At 40.7% G+C, this 20380-nt stretch overlaps 1 protein-coding gene across 1 annotated transcript; it reads right to left on the bottom strand.

Annotated features, from left to right (window-relative positions):
* Positions 1-6602: 6602 nt before the first annotated feature.
* On the bottom strand, positions 6603-19753 carry LOC145481061 (uncharacterized). The gene is made up of 3 exons (XM_081459453.1): positions 19690-19753; positions 11966-16046; positions 6603-7378 (listed from the first exon to the last, which is right to left on the bottom strand). Exon 2 carries the CDS (start codon positions 16024-16026, stop codon positions 11968-11970), a length of 4059 nt encoding a protein of 1352 aa, XP_081315579.1. The 5' UTR covers positions 16027-16046; positions 19690-19753; the 3' UTR covers positions 6603-7378; positions 11966-11967.
* Between the last annotated feature and the right edge of the window lie 627 nt (positions 19754-20380).

The raw sequence follows: 20380 nt of genomic DNA, 5'->3' as shown, positions 1-20380 counted from the left end.
CCGTGGTGGCCTTTTCGTTAGAACAATTTCTTAAGAAGCAGCGTTAACTTACCGCCAAGCCATGAACAGCAACGCCGATAATCCAACTACACCGACAATTACCGCTGTTTTGTTTATTTCATGTTGCATTGTGACGTTTTATCTGGAGCCTCGGGTTCTATTTTTTGCCCCTGTGCTTGTTGAGTTTCGGACGAAGCTGGTTTCCTTGATTCGGCTGTTTCGGCTTTGTGTATCGGGTTGGACGGGTGGCTGTTGTCTGGGTTAATTTTTGACGGGCCGCCTGCCATTAGTTTGAGCGCAGCTTTTTTTGTCCCCGGGTTTACCTCGTTGTTCACCCCAAGTTTCATCCCGGAGACCTCCTGTTTCAGCTTGTTGTTGTAACCGATTGTGCTTTCGGTGTTGATTATCATTTGCGCGGGCATAAGCCAGGCCATGGGGGCTACAGCGAGATTGAGCCTGACCTTCGCTTGATCCACCGCGAGCTGGTACCTTTGCACGCTCGCGGCTAAGTCGGGCTGTCTGATCGCGTCTTCCATCAGCACCAGGAACTCGCTTTGGGTTTCTTTCGCCCTGCCACCAGAACCGAGAATGCTGCTGCGGACGTTGACTTGTGCACCCAGAATGCAGTAAACGAAAGTCTCAATTGACTGGTTTATTCTTGCCAGGCCTGCTTGGGTCAAGCCATTCGCGGTGTTGGGTGCAAACCAGTCGAACTGCCGATCTCCAAAAAGATCAGGCCGTATAAACTCAATAAGGTTCCCCTTAATCAGTTTTCCACCATCGTCGCTAAACTTGTTCCACCCAGGATACTTATAATCTGTTTTTGTTGGTGATTCCCCCCAAGGCTCAACATACAACACCCCCAAAACACTATTTGTACCCGAAGTAAACCTAAAGTCGCTTGAGGGGTCTATGCCGAACTCGCCGCATATCCTTTTGTATTAAGCGACGTCATAATGATTATTCATTTGGCTGAACGTCGGGTCTTCGGGCAAAGCGCCTATGCTCTGAATACCTCCTAGCTGGAAGAAAATTCGCCTGACCGTGAAATACACGTGGAAGATATAAAAAGCTCTTATCTGCGGTGGGAGATTCATCCCGCTTTCAAAGATTTCGCGAGAAACTCCGCAACCCTGAGTCGCGCAGAAAACCGCGAAGTTGAGCTGCTGCGGCCAATATTTCATGTCTGGCCCTCCTAACCAGTGTTTGATTCGGTTCCAGAAGTGTGCCTGAGTTTGGTTTTTTGGAATATTTCTCTGAATTTCGTCGTGAAATATTGGTCAGGCATGACGTAGATTTGATTTCGGCGTTGAATATTTTCTTCAAGCTTGACGCTTTTCCGTGGAAAGGTACCGCAGGGATGGGCAGGGGAACTTTTGAACCAAGTGGCGACAGTTGATAAGGAAAACCTCCGCTGTCTCCCAAACCAAGCGCTTCTTTCATTTCGGCGCTCCAATATTTTCTGTCTGAGCCGAAGACGCTTTGTAACGAGCCTTCACTTTCTTTGAAAAACACCTCTGCTGTTGCGTTGTTTTTCGCGTCGATGTTTTCTTGCGAAACGAACCGGCTTTTGTCCGCTTTTGGAAAGTGGTTTAAAAAATTTGTCCACGCCTTTTTCTTCGCGGCATCCGCTTTTTTCAAAACCTCAGGAGAGTTCCACAAATTCTCCATCATATTTGAACACAATTTTGTTTGTTAAATATAAAAATGGTTGTTCTCACTATTGTCGCACAACAGAACGGCGAGACTATCCATTTTGAAGAGCCGATACCGAAAGTCTATTTCATGAAACTCATATCTTGTAGTTTGTACAACAGCTGGGACACTTTGAAAAGAGAAGGTTCGGCCACCTTGGGGGATAAAGACAAAGATAAAGCTGTATCAGTCGGTAAAATAAAGCCAGGGCATTATACTTTAGAAAGATTGGCAAAAGAAATAGACGGTCTGTTCGAAAAATATCAATATAAAGAGTTGCAAACGGCAATAAATCAACCTCTTGGCCATCTTGTAATCAGACATTTTGGGTCTGGGGCAAAACCTATTGAATTTGATCGCGATTTAGCCAATATGCTTGGTATTGGGCGAAAGTTTATGCCTTATAGCTTTGCTTTCGTAAAAAAGCTTGGCTATCCAACGACATATTTCATTCATTGCGACTTGATCGACACAGAACGGAATCTGTTCAATGGCAAAAGGTTAGATGTCTCAGCCCTGTTTGATGTGAAAGGGAAGCCTTATGAAAAGGTGAGCTACCATGGTTCTCCGCAACAGGTTTTGCGAGACTGCTCTACAGAAAATTTTATAAAAAGCATCACTCTTAGCGTCAAAGATGAAAATGGCGAACTCTTTGATTTCAAAGGTTTGCCGCTTCTTTTTGAATTAGAGTTAAATTAAATTTCTATATATACGCAATGTCTTCAGCAAATCTGTTGCCACCAAGCGCGCCGCCTGCCGAGAATGAAAGAAGAATCTATCCAAGCCTTCCCGAAACGACAAATGCCGACAATTTCCGGCTAACTGAGATAAGTAAAATTGAAAAAGAAATATCTGCTGAGGTTGAGCATTACAGGTTTGTGTTGAAAAAATATAAAAAAGCCCGGAAAGCGCTTCACTATTCCGTGGTTGGCCTTGGCGCTGTCACGGCAGCTCTGTCTTCTGGGGCTGTTGCAACATCACTCACTGGTGTTGGAATTGTTATCGGGGCGCCTGTTGCCGGAATGGCAGCTTTATCTGGCGCAGTTTCCACTGGCCTGTCCGTTGTCGACAAGAAGCTTGAACGCAAAGTTAATAAGCACTCGAGAATCCATTCTCTGGCTATTGCAAAACGTGACTCGATAAACTGCTCTGTCTCACAAGCTCTGAATGATAATCGCGTTTCTGACACGGAGTTTCAACTGATCACGCGTGAAATGCAGAAATTATCGCCAACTTAAAGAGACTTTACGCTCAAACTTTGCGCAAATACAAACAAATCCAATCCAGCCAGATATTGAAAAAATAATAAACCAGGTTCGGGACCAGGTTCAGGAAGAATATAAAAAAAAAAATTGCGGATTAAAGCACAAATTTGAACTAAATTTTGAGCGAAAAAACACAAAACTATCTCTTAGTCTTATAAAAAACAGAGGATTGCGTTACACCGCGTTACCTTCACGCGTGACGTTGCGTGACTGGGTTACGTTACTGTCATGCGTGACGTTGCGTGACAGGTCACACAAAAAAGCAAAAGCCCTGTCGGGGGGTGCTCGTTGGCTGTTCTTGCCTAGCCCCGGCTAGGACTTTTTCGCGCCGCTGACAAGGCGGTTGTCGCCCGTTTTACCTCCGGACGAGGTTTGATGTCCCGAGGGACCTCTGAGCACCCCTCAGTCTCCACTGGGCCGGGGCGGGTTCAACCGGGGTTGTCACCGCGGACGGTCTCACCCCATACCCCTGACAAGCGCCTGTACGTGCCGTATTAGGAATCAGAGGTGGCCACCCTCACATCCAAAAGCACCTTCATTTGCTCGCTGATAAGTAGTGTAATTCTTCAAGCTATATATACATTGATCCAGTCGCCTCCCCTTTCACTTGTGGTGTAGCTTCTCTGTCCTTTGCCTAAATTTCGCAGTATACACACATACGCATGCGCTTTTGGGTGGCGAGATGATGTCATGCTTGAGCTATATTTAGAGGTTGGCTTAATAAATTATATCCCAACAGTACTTCTGAAGGCCAAAATGCTTGTGCTTTTCCACGCGATTTGCTTTATTTTCATGGAACTTTCTACACCCGTTTGGCAGAAAGATGTCAGACAGATAACATATCAAGTCGTTGAAGCCATGCGAGAACCAGAGAAAACTTAAAAGGGCTCGACTGAGTCCCTTGTTCAAAGAATATCGCATGTTACGAGCGATCGAACGCTGCGATCAAATCTTGCTATTTTCTCGTTGCCTCCTGCTCGCTTCACTTCGGCAGCTTCTGTGGTGCAAAAGTATTTACAGCGCGTTGACTGAGCGTATTTTTTTTGTAAATTCTCTTCTGGTTCGTTTTTTCCGGCCCAAACAAAAAAATCTTGGGTTGTCCTCCATGTTTTTTCTGTACTGCTCGTCTAAGGGCCTGGGGAATATTTGGTTCCAGTCTTCTGAGAAAAAATGGCACGCAACTCGCAGATTTCAAAACAAAACTTTTGCTTTGAACGTAGGTTATATCGTCGCCGCTCAGTAAAATTTCTGAAAGATTTCGGCGTATTCGTTCTAGTCATACACGGGGTAGCCGAGATAGTGTTTTTCTCCATTTTTATAACACTCGTAACAGAGTCCTTTTAGGCCAAAGGAGTTGCATTTACGGCAAAACATGACCTTCACAATTCTTGATCGTTTTTCGCAGATGGGTGCCTCTTCAATCTCGTCATGTACCTCATCCCAACCCATTGCCTTTTTTTCTCTCATTTTTGTGGCGAGATACTTCTTGTAAATTATCTCACGAAGCTCTGGAGGGAGGTTTTGAATGGCCTCGGAAAGTTCGCAGCTTTCTTTCCGGCCCCGCATCAGCCACGCACACTTGTTTGTTGCTCGAGGCATCACGGCTCGGGCGGTATAACAGCGGGCTCGTTTTTTACAATTGTTCCCCTCCCCTTTGTTGTAAGTAGTATATAGGGAGTCACACAAATACTGTTTCAAAGAGGAACTCAGCATTTCCCCGTTTTTCAACCCCCAGCTTCAAAGCTGGGGGTTGTAAAACGGGGAAATACTCCTCCCTCTGCGAAACGGTATTTGTGTGACTCCCTATATAATACTAAGGTGTGGCATCCTTTCGTATCTTCATTCTTTGCTAAATAAGGAGAAGAAAGCGGTCGAATAGCTTTCAAGAACTTTTTTATTTTGTTTGTGGATTCCCTGACACAAAATCCTTTGACATAGAAAGAGAAAAATGCTCTAAAGACAAATAAGGTAACGTAAGAAAATCGATAATGGTTGGCGCTGCGCAACTCTTCATTACCATATTCCGTAAGACCCGAGAGATTTTCATTTGTTTCAGTCACTACATAATTAACAATTGTCGGACGAGGTTGAGCAAAATATCGTGATTTGTCAGTGGCGAGCAGATCAATTATCTGCCGAAGCCAAATGGAGGCTGTGGTGTTTATTATCCTTCAAACATTTCTCGCAATACGCACGGTTTTAAAAATTTGGGTATATTACTCGGTTTTTCCCCAGTTTTAGGTGGGGAATATTCAGTCACGTGTTGCATTTGGAGCAATATAATTGTGTGACAGCGAAAACATTTGATGGATCATGATTTGCGATGACCGAGTTCAGTGATAGGCAATTTCCGAGTTGCCTTCAGCCTCGACCTCCATCAAAGCTAAGCCTGGTGCACGACCATTCATATGAAAATGGATTTACTTTGCATATGAACGAAATCTCATGTTCATAAGAAAAGATGGACACCAAGACTCGCTTTAAAAAAGAGGCTAAAGGTAATTCGGAATTGGCCTACATTATTGTTCTGTTATTCGATCGCCAAGCTTGTTTTTATATTCAAGTCAACCTCTGGTAGCTCGCGGAAGCGATCTGCCAGTTTTTCACCCGAGCGCGTGGTTACAATTACCCATGAGTAGAATATTATTTGCAGTAAAACAAATTTAGACGGTATTACGCATGAGCAGACCATTATTTGTAGGCAGTTATTTGCAGGTCACGTGGTGGGCTTTCGGCCAATGAGAAGGAAGAAAAAATGCATGGAATGATAGTAAATGTAGTTTGCATGATTTGATAGATGACATTCTTCCTAATTTCTATCGTGACAAAACCACAACATCATAGAACCAAACAGTTAATCCTTGCTTTGTGATTCGATGAATTGACCGGAAAAATAGAAGTAAGAAGTGCTGCAACATGTAATGGCTTTTCAAAGAATTGCCTAAACTCAGTAATTGTTAATGAAGTAACATGGGGAATCCAAACTGACAGGAGGCACACCAGTTGGCTATTTACAAGCGCGGCCAAGAAGTTAAATACGGGACTAGAAAAAATACACCAGTCAATGTTTCTTCTTCTCAGAGGTTACTGATGTATTTACCTCGAAGCGCGCTTTGGAAGCCTGGGTAGAGATAAATGGAAGGCGCGCGGTGCATGACGCGCCCTCCTTTCTATGATCTCTTCCAGAGCCTCTGAAGAAGTGAACTAGTTATTTGTCATCTGGTTTCGAGTCCTAAAACATCAAGTTATAATTGAAACTTATCAACGTCTTACTTTCGCTTTGGTGAAAGTCTCTTTCATCGCCCTGAACTTTTCTGATTTGAGCGTCGGTAAAAGCCAAAATTAAAGAACAACACTAAAAAGAGAAAATGCCCCGTAACTCTAGAAAAAAAAATCAATTGATGTTAAATGCACGTCTTTTAATCAGTTTAAAGGACCTCTGTACAATGCCCGTACTTGCTAGCGAGACATGAATAGTTTAAACACTCGCATTAATTACTTTATTTACACCTCTATGTAGTTACGTATTATTTATTAAGTTATTCCTTATCACCTACTCGACTAACTTACTACTTAACCGATTTCACTGGTTTGGTTGCCAACTCGAAAGCGTCCGCTTCCTTGGCCACTACAGACTTCTGTTTGTTTGTTATTTAATACGACAAATTATTTTAATTGAAACAATTGTGAGAACCTGAACTTGCACTTGAAGCTACTTAAACACTAAAAAATGAAGTCAAAGCTCTGTGCTCTGGTCGCACGGTGCATCTTAGTCAATGATACTTCGAGAAAAATAATTGGTTTCCCTAACTATCATCAACTGTCATTTACATGATCAACCGTCGCGAAGAAGTTTGCGATAATTATAATCAACGATAGTTTATTTTAAGCTCACTCTAGCTTCTATTGCCATGCTTCTGCCGCGTAAATCATAAACAGATTGTCCTGGATAAACTTGAAGCCTTTGTACATGGAAAAAAATTGTTTAGTAGTTTCTAAATAGCAGCGACCCGTTTACATGAGAAATCTTGGATGACCCCGGGTAGAGAACAAGTTGCTTTGAAGGCAGGGAGTTTGTAGACACCGCCTCTACCAGGGATACATTGGGACTTAAAGAGCATGAGCAAACTCGAGATCTGGGGGGCCTGAGTTTTTGACCTAAGCGGTACAGGATAGGAGGGGGAGGGGTAACTCCCCTGAGGAGAACTATATCTTGAGTACTTGCTACTGACTACTGACTACTCACTGATCATTTACTACTACTTTCGTTTCTCATTAACCAGTCTTGTCACGGAGTTACTCCTTGCAAAAATTAAATCGTCCATTTGATTCAAACTGTGTCTGTATCCAGGGAACAGTTGGGCGCCATCTTGAATTTCAATGTCAGACTCTGGGTATGACGCTGGTGCAAAGCAAGCCTGCAAAAGTAGAAACATAAAGAATCACTTTATCCCCGACTGAGATATGCTCGCTAAATAAAACGATTAACTCCTTCATAGAAAACAGGTCAAAAGTATTCTCAATATAACCAAGGTATGAAATCTTTTCTTTCTTTAAGAAAGCAGATTTTTGTTTTGCTCGAGAGGAGTACCCATTTGACGAGCTTTAGCAAAATAACGTGATGTGTTATTAGTGGTAGCTCTCTATAGATTTTTAGCATACCCAAGTGTCTGCCTCAGTGCTAGAAAAATTTCGCAAAAAATTTCATAGGCATTCAGAGTGCGCCTCCAGCAGTTTTGTGAGCTTTTGTGCGTTTTTATAGCTCAAAGATATAACCAAAAAATGCCAATGAATCACTTTTAACGACACTATATGTTAAGTAGAACATCATCTAGATTACGCTAAAACACTAATACTGCACACTCTCTAATCAAAATAGAATTCTACGAGAAATTAAAAACTCCGTTGACCGTTTGCAAATATCTGCATTGCTTTCCGGAGATGTTTAAGTTTGAAAATTGCGTATAATATGCAAATGAGGGGGCTGATGACGTCATGCACTTAAATACTACATCAAGTATATAAATAGAACTATCTCGGTCAATTTGAAGCAGAAACCATTGAAACTTGGTAGGCTATTATTCCTACAAGCAACACACCTACGGCTATAAAAATTTTGGTTCCCAAAGCAACCAACTCTTCCAAGTCCTCTCAAACCTGATTTTAGTATTTTAATGATTTTCAGCTCAAAAAAGCATTAAACAGGGCCATGAAATCGACCTAACGTATTTATGTGCTTGCTGGATCATGCAGATCAGGTATCATTGGCAAATATCAATATAGAACGCTACAGATGGCCAGAAAAGTCTTTAAGAGTGTGTCCATGAGAAAACGAGGTAGTAGGCGACACAGCTCAAACCACAGATTTCGCTCAAACTTGGCAGAAATGTTGGGTTTGGTGAGTAAATGATTATGACAAAAACTTACGTCAAAATATTTTATTCCCTTCAAGTTAGGAGGACCCTCTACACAAATGGCCCTTTGTCACTAAATTATGGATATTTAATTAGCTGTCTTTGATTTAGTATTTCTACTACGTAAAAGACCATGTGAAAATGCAACTCTCTGGAGCATATTCTGCCTCTATCAGTCTCAAAGCACAGATATTCACTTGAACTGGACAATTTGATTTCTCTCCGTGGCACCATTTAAAGTAAGGTGCATATTTTGTAGTGTTGTGAATAGCCTTTAATTGATAGCAAATATCTGCACTGGGCAACAGCAAATACACATTGTTATAACATGGATAGTGAGAGCAATCACTAAAGTTCTCAAAAAAAAGTCATAAAATGTTTGGGGACCTTAATATTTTTTCTGTGGTGGCATACTGTCTACATAGGACTTTACGATTTTTGGTCATTTTATGAACATCTACTAAAACACCAAAGCCATTTTTCCGTCTTAACTTAACTCGATATCAAGAAGAAATATCTACCTAAGTATTTTCCTATCAATTTCCGGTATAAAATCGGCGAAAAGAAGCATTTGAGACATTGCTGTCATATATTTTAAGAGGTACATTTTGTGGCATTCCCACGAGATGGAAAAAACGCGACAAAAGATGATTCAACGCATAAATTCCTTCAACTTATGTTTTCAGGCGTAAACTAGGCTGGAAACAAGAAATAACAACTACATACATGTCACTTAGACGCGATTTTGTGCCCTCGTTGATTCTTGGACTGCGAAATGTCCAGTTTTGTGTCATCTTTTCGTTGCTTCAACCCGAGGTTTAAAGAGAACATCCATTTCCATCACGCTTTCATCATCAGGGATATCAACATTTGTCGAAACAGCTACTCAAAAGGCGGTTTAAAATCCAGGGACAGCGATTACTGCTGTTTTAACATACAGATTGCTTTTAAAATCCATCTCAAAACACTCCGTACCCTGCGAGCAGCTGGTTTCTCCTACGCCAAACGAGAGGGAAACCATTGCGAGCAACCGTCTGCTTTTCCATCGAGCATGCGCGAGTTAGCCACGCTCCACGTGTCGTCTCCACGTGCATCAGTTACATTTGTCAATTTTTTGCTGGAAGTGTTTGTACAAAAGAATGCAAACTTCTTGACAAAAGCGCTGACAAAAAAGCAATTCAGACCTTTGTCGAAGTATTATCCAGTGTGGTCGAAATATAACGCCTAAATTTAAGGCTTTTTTGCCCTCTCTCGTGCGGGATTACTGAGCTCGTTGAACACAACACTCCAAACAACAATTCGAAACAATACGAGTTTAACTGGGGTAATACGACCAAGGGTAGGTTTGTAAAGCTCCTTCAAGCGACTGGACGTCACCAAAAGTAAAAACAGAAGCACACTCAAAGCAATAGAGGAAGAACTTCCAGCGATGTACAGCACAGTCTCGAAGAATTATGAAACGTCTTTCAACATCGTAACCCAGATTTTCACAGTGAACTTGGACTTTGATCGCTGCACGGCGGGCTTGCTTAAACGCAGCAGTTATGTTGGTGAGCGCATGTGTGCGAGCCTAAGCCAGCTTTTAAACTACTTTTACCAGTTCAAAGTTAATATACTCGTCCATGGCGTTGGACGGCGGTTAACTCAAAGGAAAGAACGGATGCTCGCAGTTGTTTCTCTTATCGTTCGGCGTAGGAGAAACCAACTGCTCGCAGAATAAACACTCCGCCATCTTAGACGTTGAAAAGTCAGCGGTTATTTGCTATTAATTTGGTAGATACGTCATGTATAGTGATACACATTGTACCGTTTAATATCGTCAAAGACGGCGGAATATTTTGTAGTGGACTTTGAGAGAAATCTGTATGCTATAACACTTACAGCAGTAATGGCTCTTCCTGGTTTTTAAACGGCCTTTTGAGTAGCTGTTTCGACAAATGTTGATATCTCTGATGGTGAAAGCGGGATGGCAATGGATGTTCTCTTTAAACCTCGGGTCGAAGCAACAAAAAGATGACACAAAACTGGACATTTCGCAATCCAAGAATCAACGAGAGCACAAAATCGCGTCTAAGTGACATGTATGTAGTAGCTATTTCTTTTTCCATTCTATTTTACGCCTGAAAACATAAGTTGAAGGATTTAAAAATGGTCCTGTAACCAGGTGGTTGATTCATGATTGAAAAACGTTACTCTGGTTTACGTCTGTTGCGCCAACAGACGTATTTTAGAAGCATGGGAAATTAACATTTGCAGGAATCCGCTAAACCGTGATGATGGCATGCATTTGCCGCACGAATTCTTAAATTTAGCCCTAAGGGACAGAACATAATTAGCTCCGATTTGCCGATTTGCATAGTATAAGAACGTGCCTTTTTACAAATTCCTTGTCACTTTCCCCTGATGAAGACTGAAGTTTTAGCCGAAACGTTGGGACTTTTCCAATCATGAATACGTTGAAGGAATTTATGCGTTGAATCTTCTTCTGTCGCGTTTTTTCGATATCGTGAGAATGCCACAAAGTGTAGCTTAGAAAATATATGAAAAAAATGTCTCAAGTACTTCTCTTCGCCGAATTTATACTGGAAATTGATAAGAAAACACTTAGGTAGGTTTTTCTTGTTAATTTCGAGTTTGGTTAAGACAGAAAAAAGGCTTTTGTGTTTTAGTGGATGTTCATAAAATGGCCAAAAATCGTAAAGTACCATGTAGACAGTATGCCAGCACAGAAAAAATATTGAAGTCCCCAAACACTTCATGACTTTTTTGAGAACTTTAGTGATTGCTCTCACTATCCATGTTATAACAATGTGTATTTGCTGTTGCCCAGTGCAGATATTTGCCATCAATTAATGCCTATTCACAACACTACGAAATATGCGCCTTCCTTAGGATGGAGCCACGGAGAGAAATGAAATTGTCTAGTTCAAATGAATATCTGTGCTCTGAGACTGATAATAGTAGAACATGATCCAGAGGATTTGATTTTCACATGGCTTTTCTTGTTGTAGAAATACTAAATCAAAGACCGCTACTCAAATATACATAAATTAGTGACAAACGGCCATTTTTTTAGGGGTATCCCTAACTTGAAAGGAAAAATATTTTGACCTAATGTTTTGCCATGATCATTTAATCACCAAACCTATCACTTGCGCCACGTTTGAGCGAAATCGGTGATTTGAGCTGTATCACTTCCTGCTTGGTTCTGCCTGGTTCTGCCTGGCTCTGCCTGGTTTTCTTATGGACACACTCTTAATATCCGGAAGGTCTGGAACCTAATATGTTGCCATGGTAAAATGCATAAAGTGGAATATCTCTAGTAGAATCCTACTGCCAAGAATTAAACATTTCTGATTCAAATTGGCTAACACATCTTTGATCATCATCTTTGATCAATAACCGGTCGAGTTTATGACGTCATCGCTTAACTAATCTGCATATTTTAAAAACTGGAATATCTCTGGAACGATAAGACATAATTGAAAATAGTAAACAGAGTTTTTCTTTTCGTACAGACTACTTGTCGATGTTTCAAAATGGCTTAAATAGGAACGATTTTCTTCATAGTACCTCTTAAAGGAAACTTACTCTTATATTCCAAAGTCAAATGTCACGTTATCTCCAATTAGCATAAATGGTGCCCAGTCGTCAACTTTATCAAAGCTGTTACCTCTCATCCACTTCATGTTCTGGTGAAGAGATTCACTGGCACTCTCACCACGAACAAGATGCTCGTAAAAATGACGCATCAGCTGCTCTGTTGCTTTGTCACTTATGGCCCATAGAGCCACCAAAACGGACCGTGCACCGGATCCTAAGAACGCTCGAGCGATCCCAACGACTCCTTCGGCTCTAATCTGCCCACACGCACTATGACAGCAGCTTAGTACCACCAGTTTAGCTCGCAGTTGAACTTTTGCAATGTCAGACATCCTCAAAAGGTAATCTACTTCATCTGGAATCCTGTTAGAAGGGCGTACCGGAGAAAGTGCAATTTCTCCTCTTTCGGCATTACCATGGGCTGCAAAATGTATCAGACTCACTGAATGGAACCTGTCAAGTACCGCCTGCTTAGTTGCCTTCTCTGCTAACAAGGGTTTAACACCTAGCAGTCGTCCAATCATGACTGCTTCGCTTGCTGCACCGGGTAACCTAGAAAAGAGCATTTCCATTCCTTTGTAACGCACCCTACCGACAGCTGGATCCCCCACTATCAGAGCACCAGTCTGACTATGATAGTCTGCCGGACTGTCCTGAATGAGCTTTAGAGTCGTCAAAGAAGGAACGATGTGGATTCTGAATTTCTCTGATAAATACCTGCCGCCTTCATCCGCTAACGCTGGAAATGGAACTTGGTTTAAGTAGCGATCAGGAACAACAATGAGCTCGGGCCCCTCAAGTAGATCTGCTACCGGAATGATTAACATTCTGTAGTACAAAGAAACGCTCGATCCGGAGTTTCCACTTTCTTCTTCCTCCTCTTCCTCTATAAGTCTCAATGCTGCGCTGCTCTGAACGTCATTTAAAGATCGATCTTCACAATTTTCCTCGGGTACAATACCAAAGCTTCGAAAACTTTTAGCGAAGAAATCATCTAACTTGTCAACTAGTTCGGCACCAGCTAGTTTCTCATCTACTGTTATTGTTCGGAAATGAATGATTCCACTTGTCTTGAGAACCCAGAAAAACAGAAAATGATCATAATATGAAATGTACAGACAAGAAGAGTTGCTTTCTTTGTTCATAATATTTTCGATCCCAATCCACGATTGCGGATCAGCTGAGATGTGGCTTTCAACGGAGTACTGAGATGCCATCAAGTCTGCTAACGCTCTAGCCCGTGCTAGCTCTAAAACATAAAGGGCATGGTTCGGATTTCCCCAAAAACAAAGAAATGCACTAAGATTCCGATAGGGAAACTCGCGAACGTCTGAAGACAATACCTTAAAATCGTCGTTGTCCCCTAAAAATCTTCGTAAACATTCGCTTTTATTCATACTCAGAAACAGACAGTCAAACGCTTCCTGGATCTTGTATTGGGATAACTTCACCACTGTAAGAAGACAAAGACTTTTAAACTCTTTGTCTAAGTCCTTAATGTCTCGAGTAATTGACAGTGCCTTCTGAATATAATATTCAGCCATGATATATTCACCAAGAAAGGTAAATACCTCTCCTAAGTTTCCGTACGAGCTGCCTTCTCCCTGTTTGTCACCAATTTGTATTCTAATGGCAAGTGCTTTCTCAAGATATTCTTTAGCCTTGTCATATTCACCAAGATATGTAAACACAGTTCCTAAGTTTCCGTAATCTGCTGCTTCTTCCTGTTTGTCACCAATTTGTATTCTGATGGCAAGTGCTTTCTCAAGATATACTTTAGTCTTGTCATATTCATGAAGAGATGTGAACACAGTTCCTAAGTTTCCGTAATCTGCTGCATCTACCTGTTTGTCACCAATTTGTATTCTGATGGCAAGTGCTTTCTCAAGATATTCTTTAGCCTTGTCATATTCATCAAGTAATGTGAACACAGTTCCTAAGTTTCCGTACGAGCTGGCTTCTCCCCTTTTGTCACCACTTTGTATTCTGATGGCAAGTGCTTTCTCAAGATATTCTTTAGCCTTGTCATATTCACCAAGAGATGTAAACACAGTTCCTAAGTTTCCGTACGAGCTGGCTTCTCCCTGTTTGTCACCAATTTGTATTCTGATGGCAAGTGCTTTCTCAAGATATTCTTTAGCCTTGTCATATTCACCAAGAGATGTAAACACAGCTCCTAAGTTTCCGTACGAGCTGGCTTCTCCCCTTTTGTCACCACTTTGTATTCTGATGGCAAGTGCTTTCTCAAGATATTCTTTAGCCTTGTCATATTCACCAAGAGATGTAAACACAGTTCCTAAGTTTCCGTACGAGCTGGCTTCTCCCTGTTTGTCACCAATTTGTATTCTGATGGCAAGTGCTTTCTCAAGATATTCTTTAGCCTTGTCATATTCACCAAGAGATGTAAACACAGCTCCTAAGTTTCCGTACGAGCTGGCTTCTCCCCTTTTGTCACCACTTTGTATTCTGATGGCAAGTGCTTTCTCAAGATATTCTTTAGCCTTGTCATATTCACCAAGAGATGTAAACACAGCTCCTAAGTTTCCGTACGAGCTGGCTTCTCCCTGTTTGTCACCAATTTGTATTCTGATGGCAAGTGCTTTCTCAAGACATTCTTTAGCCTTCTCATATTCATCAAGAGATCCAAACACAGTTCCTAAGTTTCCGTAATCTGCTGCTTCTCCCTGTTTGTCACCAATTTGTATTCTAATAGCAAGTGCTTTCTCAAGATATCCTTTAGCCTTGTCACATTCACCAAGAGATGTGAACACAGTTCCTAAGTTTCCGTAATCTGTTGCTTCTCCTTGTTTGTCGCCAATTTGTATTCTGATAACAAGTGCTTTCTCAAGAAATTCTCTAGCCTTTTCATATTCACCAAAATATGTAAACACAGTTCCTAAGTTTCCGTACGAGCTGGCTTCTCCCTGTTTGTCACCAATTTGTATTCTGATGGCAAGTGCTTTCTCAAGATATTCTTTAGCCTTGTCATATTCACCAAGATATGTAAACACAGCTCCTAAGTTTCCGTACGAGCTGGCTTCTCCCTGTTTGTCACCAATTTGTATTCTGATGGCAAGTGCTTTCTCAAGATATTCTTTAGCTTTGTCATATTCACCAAGAGATGTGAACACAGTTCCTAAGTTTCCGTAATCTGCTGCTTCTCCCTGTTTGTCACCAATTTGTATTCTGATGGCAAGTGCTTTCTCAAGATATCCTTTAGCCTTGTCACATTCACCAAGAGATGTGAACACAGTTCCTAAGTTTCCGTAATCTGCTGCTTCTCCTTCTTTGTCGCCAATTTGTATTGTGATAACAAGTGCTTTCTCAAGATATTCTTTAGCCTTGTCATACTCACCAAGAGATGTGAACACGGTTCCTAAGTTTCCGTGATCTGCTGCTTCTCCCTGTTTGTCACCAATTTGTATTTTGATGGCAAGTGCTTTCTCAAGATATTCTTTAGCTTTGTCATATTCACCAAGAGATGCGAACACAGTTCCTAAGTTAGCGTAAACTTTTGCCCCTCTCTTTTTGTCACCAAGTTGTAATCTGATGGCAAGGGCTTTCTTAAGATACTCTTTAGCTTTGTCGTAGTCACCGAGGTAATAAGATATAATTCCAACCTTTTCATCAATGTATGCTTCTGTCTTTCTGTCTCCAATTTCTCTCGAGATATTAATCGCTTTCTCACAAAGTTCTCTTGCTTCTAGGTATTTATACTGCTGTCGATATATGTCGGCCAGTTTTACAGTAAGATTCCCTTCTTTATCTTTTTGACCACCCTCGCGGAAAATGTCAAGAAGTTTTCTGCCGTAGATTAGTGCTTTTGTATGATCAGGGATAAGACAGTACGCCCTGAAGATTGTTATATGGATACCCATATGAAGTAAATTGAAAACTTCTCCTTTCGTTTTTAGCACTTTATCATATAGGAAGATCAAACATTCCTTGCAGACCTCAATGCCTTTTAGAGCACGACCAGTGTTGAGAAGGAAAGTAGCAACAACCAAGCCAATAAAGATGGCTTCCAAAACGCCGTATATGTTGTTCATGGCGTTCTCCTCTATGTACCCTAATAAAGATAACACAAATCAAGCTTTTTACTTAATTAGAGTAATAATATTCTGTTGAACGTACTCTTGCTAAAATCATGGACAAAAGTCTTGAGAAAAATTTGCACTTTTGGCGCTTTTGCGCGCACTCAAGACGCAATTAGAACTTCACCTGCCTATCTCTCAGAGCAGTCAGAGCTGTTCTGTTCTGGAGTCGCATTACCTGAGCAAGGACGAGACAAGACGCTTAACGACACATGACGCCTGGTTTCGTATCTAAATTACATTGAGACTAGACTGATGGCAATGAGCGCTTTAATCATACAAGCAAGATGCTCACCAAATTTAGGGAACTAAAAGGGTAATTAGATTGCAACGCTACAGCCATTCCAAAAGAAGGGACAAAGAAGAAACAGCACTGAACAAACGCAAACCAACAATAAAAACCAAATTAAGGCCAATATCAAAATTTAAACATCATCAGTAGCAAAGGTAGCCAGAAAGTCAACTTAGTTTTCTCTAGCACACTCGTGAATCCATTTCAAAGTGTCCGAGTAGATTAAGTCAGATCAGTTAAAGCGCTATACACTGAGCAAAATCGAGCACAGTCTCGCATTTAAAGGTTAATTAGTCCAATATATGTCAAAAAGGATATGTCTGATGTGTGACTATTTCCAGTTTTGTTCTACTCTGCTGAAATGATGGTGATGATTGGACTGATCAATGTTCCCTGTTTTTTCGATCATCGAATTCGCAAAAACTTTTCAGGGTTCTTTCTTTCCGTTGATAAAGTAAAGCGATTCTTAACAGTTTGTGAGATAATTTCAATCAAATATGAATAACTAGACGCTCTACGAGCGTTGACTCGGACTTCGTACCGCAGTATCAAATCGTACTTTACGAATTTAAGACGCGTATTGGACACAATGGAAGCAGGGTATTTTAGCTCAACAGTTTCGCTTAGATATTTGCTATTCAAGTGGCTTCGTTGAGTATCCTAATCCAATCGCAAGTTGTGAGCTTAAACCATTTTCGTTTAAGAATGAATCACAGCTGTCTACGCATTTACGGAGAACTTGTTTGCAAAGAATTTCCCAGGTCTTTATAGTTACAACTTATGGCGATTACATTGTACATGCTAGGAGAAATTTTACGAAGTTCATTTACTAGTCGTGGCGATCCGAGTGAATTGTGCAGCTGAACATCTTTGCCGTGTTGCGATCTTTAACCCTTTTCAAGAGTCTTATCTCCTTTGAAGAGCGAATAGGTAAACTCCTTCGCGAAAACAACACTCCTAAGGCAAGGCGCAAATTACATTGCACTTAATTTGCAAGAAACAAATCGCATGTTTTTGATGAGCTACCAGTCCAAAAACGTTTTCATATTTAGCTCGTTTTCTTGCAATATGATTTTTACTGCAATGTTCTAAACAATAACAGCAGTAGCCACATGCAGTCATTGACTGCCAATTTTTTGTCAGTGTTTTCGTAGTTTGAACTCATACCGCAATCGGCTCAGTTGTTATCTCACGAGAACGTTTCGAGCGTGAACTTGGCTTACCTGGCTGGCTTTCGAGCAATACAATTAGTGGACCGACCCTTTCCGAAAACAATCGACATCTTTTTGTGCGAGATGAACGTATAAGGCGCGATTCTCACCAAAACGTTCTTCGCAAAACACCGCGTTCTGTCACGAAGAGCGAGCAATGTCGCCTTTCTCGTGCCCAGTTTCCATGACCCCCATTGTGGCGACCAAAACGCTTGCATTTTATGACTCGGGCCTTCCTACAGAAGCCCGAGTAACAAAGTTAACACTGATTTGCACTCAACACTTTTACTGTGTCGCCAGAATGAAAACAAAAACCAATATGGGTTGATAACGGGAAATTTCCCTGTCAACATAATTAACAGGGAAAAGTTAAGCAGATTGATTTTTCTACCAACGGTTCTTGCAGTCAATTATTCATGTGACCTTATCATTCGCGTGACTTGCAGACAGCGCTCAAAAACGGAAAACAAACAGTCACGCAATATTCATTGATGCAAATCTCTTCCAGTGTATATTATAAATATTGAACATCGCTTACATATACATCTTATTTGTGGATGACACGGTATCAGTCACCAACAGCTAACAGTTTATAACCTTGCCGTGTTCAGTCTCTCGATCCTCGGACGAAATTGAATCAAAAGTGATAGAATTTGAAAAACAAAAGCAAATGCAAATTAGAATTGAAAAAGTTTCAAACGTTGTGCAAAACAATCGAGTTCAATCACTTCTTCAAAAGTATGTAACATTTTTTGCTATCTCCGCTTTATTGTTAAAGACTGACAGTACAGGCCAATGCCTGTCAAACCATATTGCGTTGTTGACCATAGTTATTTATGAAGCCCGACAAAGTTCTTCGTTGTATGTTTTTTTCCCCTCATTTTGGCCTCAATTATGCATAAAACACAATAGATAATTATTTCTGTTTCATAGGCTATGTAACTCTACTGAGACGGTTCCGTTATGTGACTTATGCATAGTGTATGATGGTAAAACGAAAGAATATTTAGAGTCGTGGACCTTCCAACATAAATCTTGGCATCTTTGTTTGGTGTTTTAAAGCTTGTCGGGCTGCAAAACTATTCCCCTCCACTAAAAATGCGTCGAATAGAGTAGAATTTACATTCCTCGCCTTCCTATCAGAGAAACTGGCCGCCTTGTCTGGAGACAAATAAGACAAGTCAATAAGCATGGCTTTTGCCATAGGTCTGTTGTAATTCTTCACATTTATTATCTATGAGTTATCATTTCATAGTTTACTTTGCAGACTTCTCATGGTAGTAATATCAGTTCGCAGAGCCAAAAACGTTCCCGTTCTTACAAGAAACGATTGAGTTTGCGATTAATCCTCACTTAGTGGTTGCCTGAATGTCGTGGCTATCATAATTGAGCTGTGCATATATATTATTCTAACTGGTTAAGATAGAAACTAGAATATTCAAAGTTAGCTAGAGCTGTACTTACCACGGCGGAACTTGCTTTGGAAAGTGAAAACACGAAAATTACTTGAGGGTTTCTAGATGTTCAAGAAAACACTCATTATCATAATACGTCATGCATAAAAGATGTATTCGGAGTTTCTGGAGTGTCAAAACATAAGCTTGGCGGGATGCATGATGAGCTGAAAATCCAGCGGGATGTGGAATGCGGGATGCAGGTTTTGGGATGAAGATATCTTGGCCTGAGCAGCTTATGTTCTTTTCAACCAGGAAGTGCGAGATAAATTTGATATTAAAGAACGGGATGTGAGATAAAAAAAACAAACAAAAAAAGAAAACAGCAGATTACGGTTACTCAGTAACCGAAGAAAATAATTTACCTCATGTTCAAGATTGTTTGGAAACACTGATGAGTTAAAGAAAGGGAGTTTTTAAAAGAGTTTGCCAATCGCGTTTCGGTCACACAAGCGTTGTTAACGACAACTGGTTTTGCTTAATCTTTTAACTGCATGACGTGAGAGTTAAAAGTAGTTAGCCATTTCAGTCGACGTTACGGTGACAAATTCTCCCAGGTTCTTTCTTTGCGTTCAAAAAGAAGATCGACTGTAAACAGTTTACTTAGTGATTTCAGTCTACTATTAATAACAAAGCTATTAAAATATTGATGTATACTCACAGGATTTGATGAGTCAAACAGAATGAAACCAAAATGGATAAGCGCCAATGACAAGACCTTTTCCTCTGAAAGGTAGAAGAGAAGGAAAAGTTAAGCAAATTATTACTGCTCAAACGATGCTTCCAAACAATTATTCGCGTGACCTACTAATAGCTGTTTTGAAAACAAAAGGAAAAGCAGTCGCGCAATTCAGACAAACCTCTCTCAGTGTAAATTTAAAGTATTAAAAATCAGCTCTACTTGGCATATGTGCACCCAACGGTATCAGTCCCAGACAGCTTACAGTTTATAAACTTACCGCGTTCAGTTTCTCAGTCTTCTGATGAAAATGAAACCAAAAGTGACAAAAACTGAAACAACACTGAGGGAGTTTCCCTGCAAGACAATAGAGGTCCAGTAGGAAGTCAAAACAAATTAATACTGAAATAAGTTTTAAACGTTGTGCAAACCGATAAAGTAAAAATATTCGAAAGTAAGTTACATTTTCTTTTGTTTTTTCTTTTGTATTACTATTACTTGCTAAACACTGACGGCAAAGTCCAATAGCGTTAAGAGCATACTGAGTCTTTGACAATAGCTAATAATCACCGAAATGGTTATCAAGGGAGACAAAGTTCTTTGTTGTATGTTTTCGATCGCTCTTGAGCTTAGCCTTGCATAAAACACAATAGCTCTTAACTCAGCTCTGTCT

This window comes from Orbicella franksi, chromosome 1, assembly GCF_964199315.1.
Source record: "Orbicella franksi chromosome 1, jaOrbFran1.1, whole genome shotgun sequence".
NCBI classification, from domain to species: domain Eukaryota; kingdom Metazoa; phylum Cnidaria; class Anthozoa; order Scleractinia; family Merulinidae; genus Orbicella; species Orbicella franksi.
This window is presented reverse-complemented; position numbering and strand designations above follow the sequence as displayed.

Bases quoted from the DNA above. Each gene is read 5' to 3' on its own strand.
- LOC145481061 (XM_081459453.1), bottom strand. From the start codon at position 16,026: ATGAACAACATATACGGCGTTTTGGAAGCCATCTTTATTGGCTTGGTT.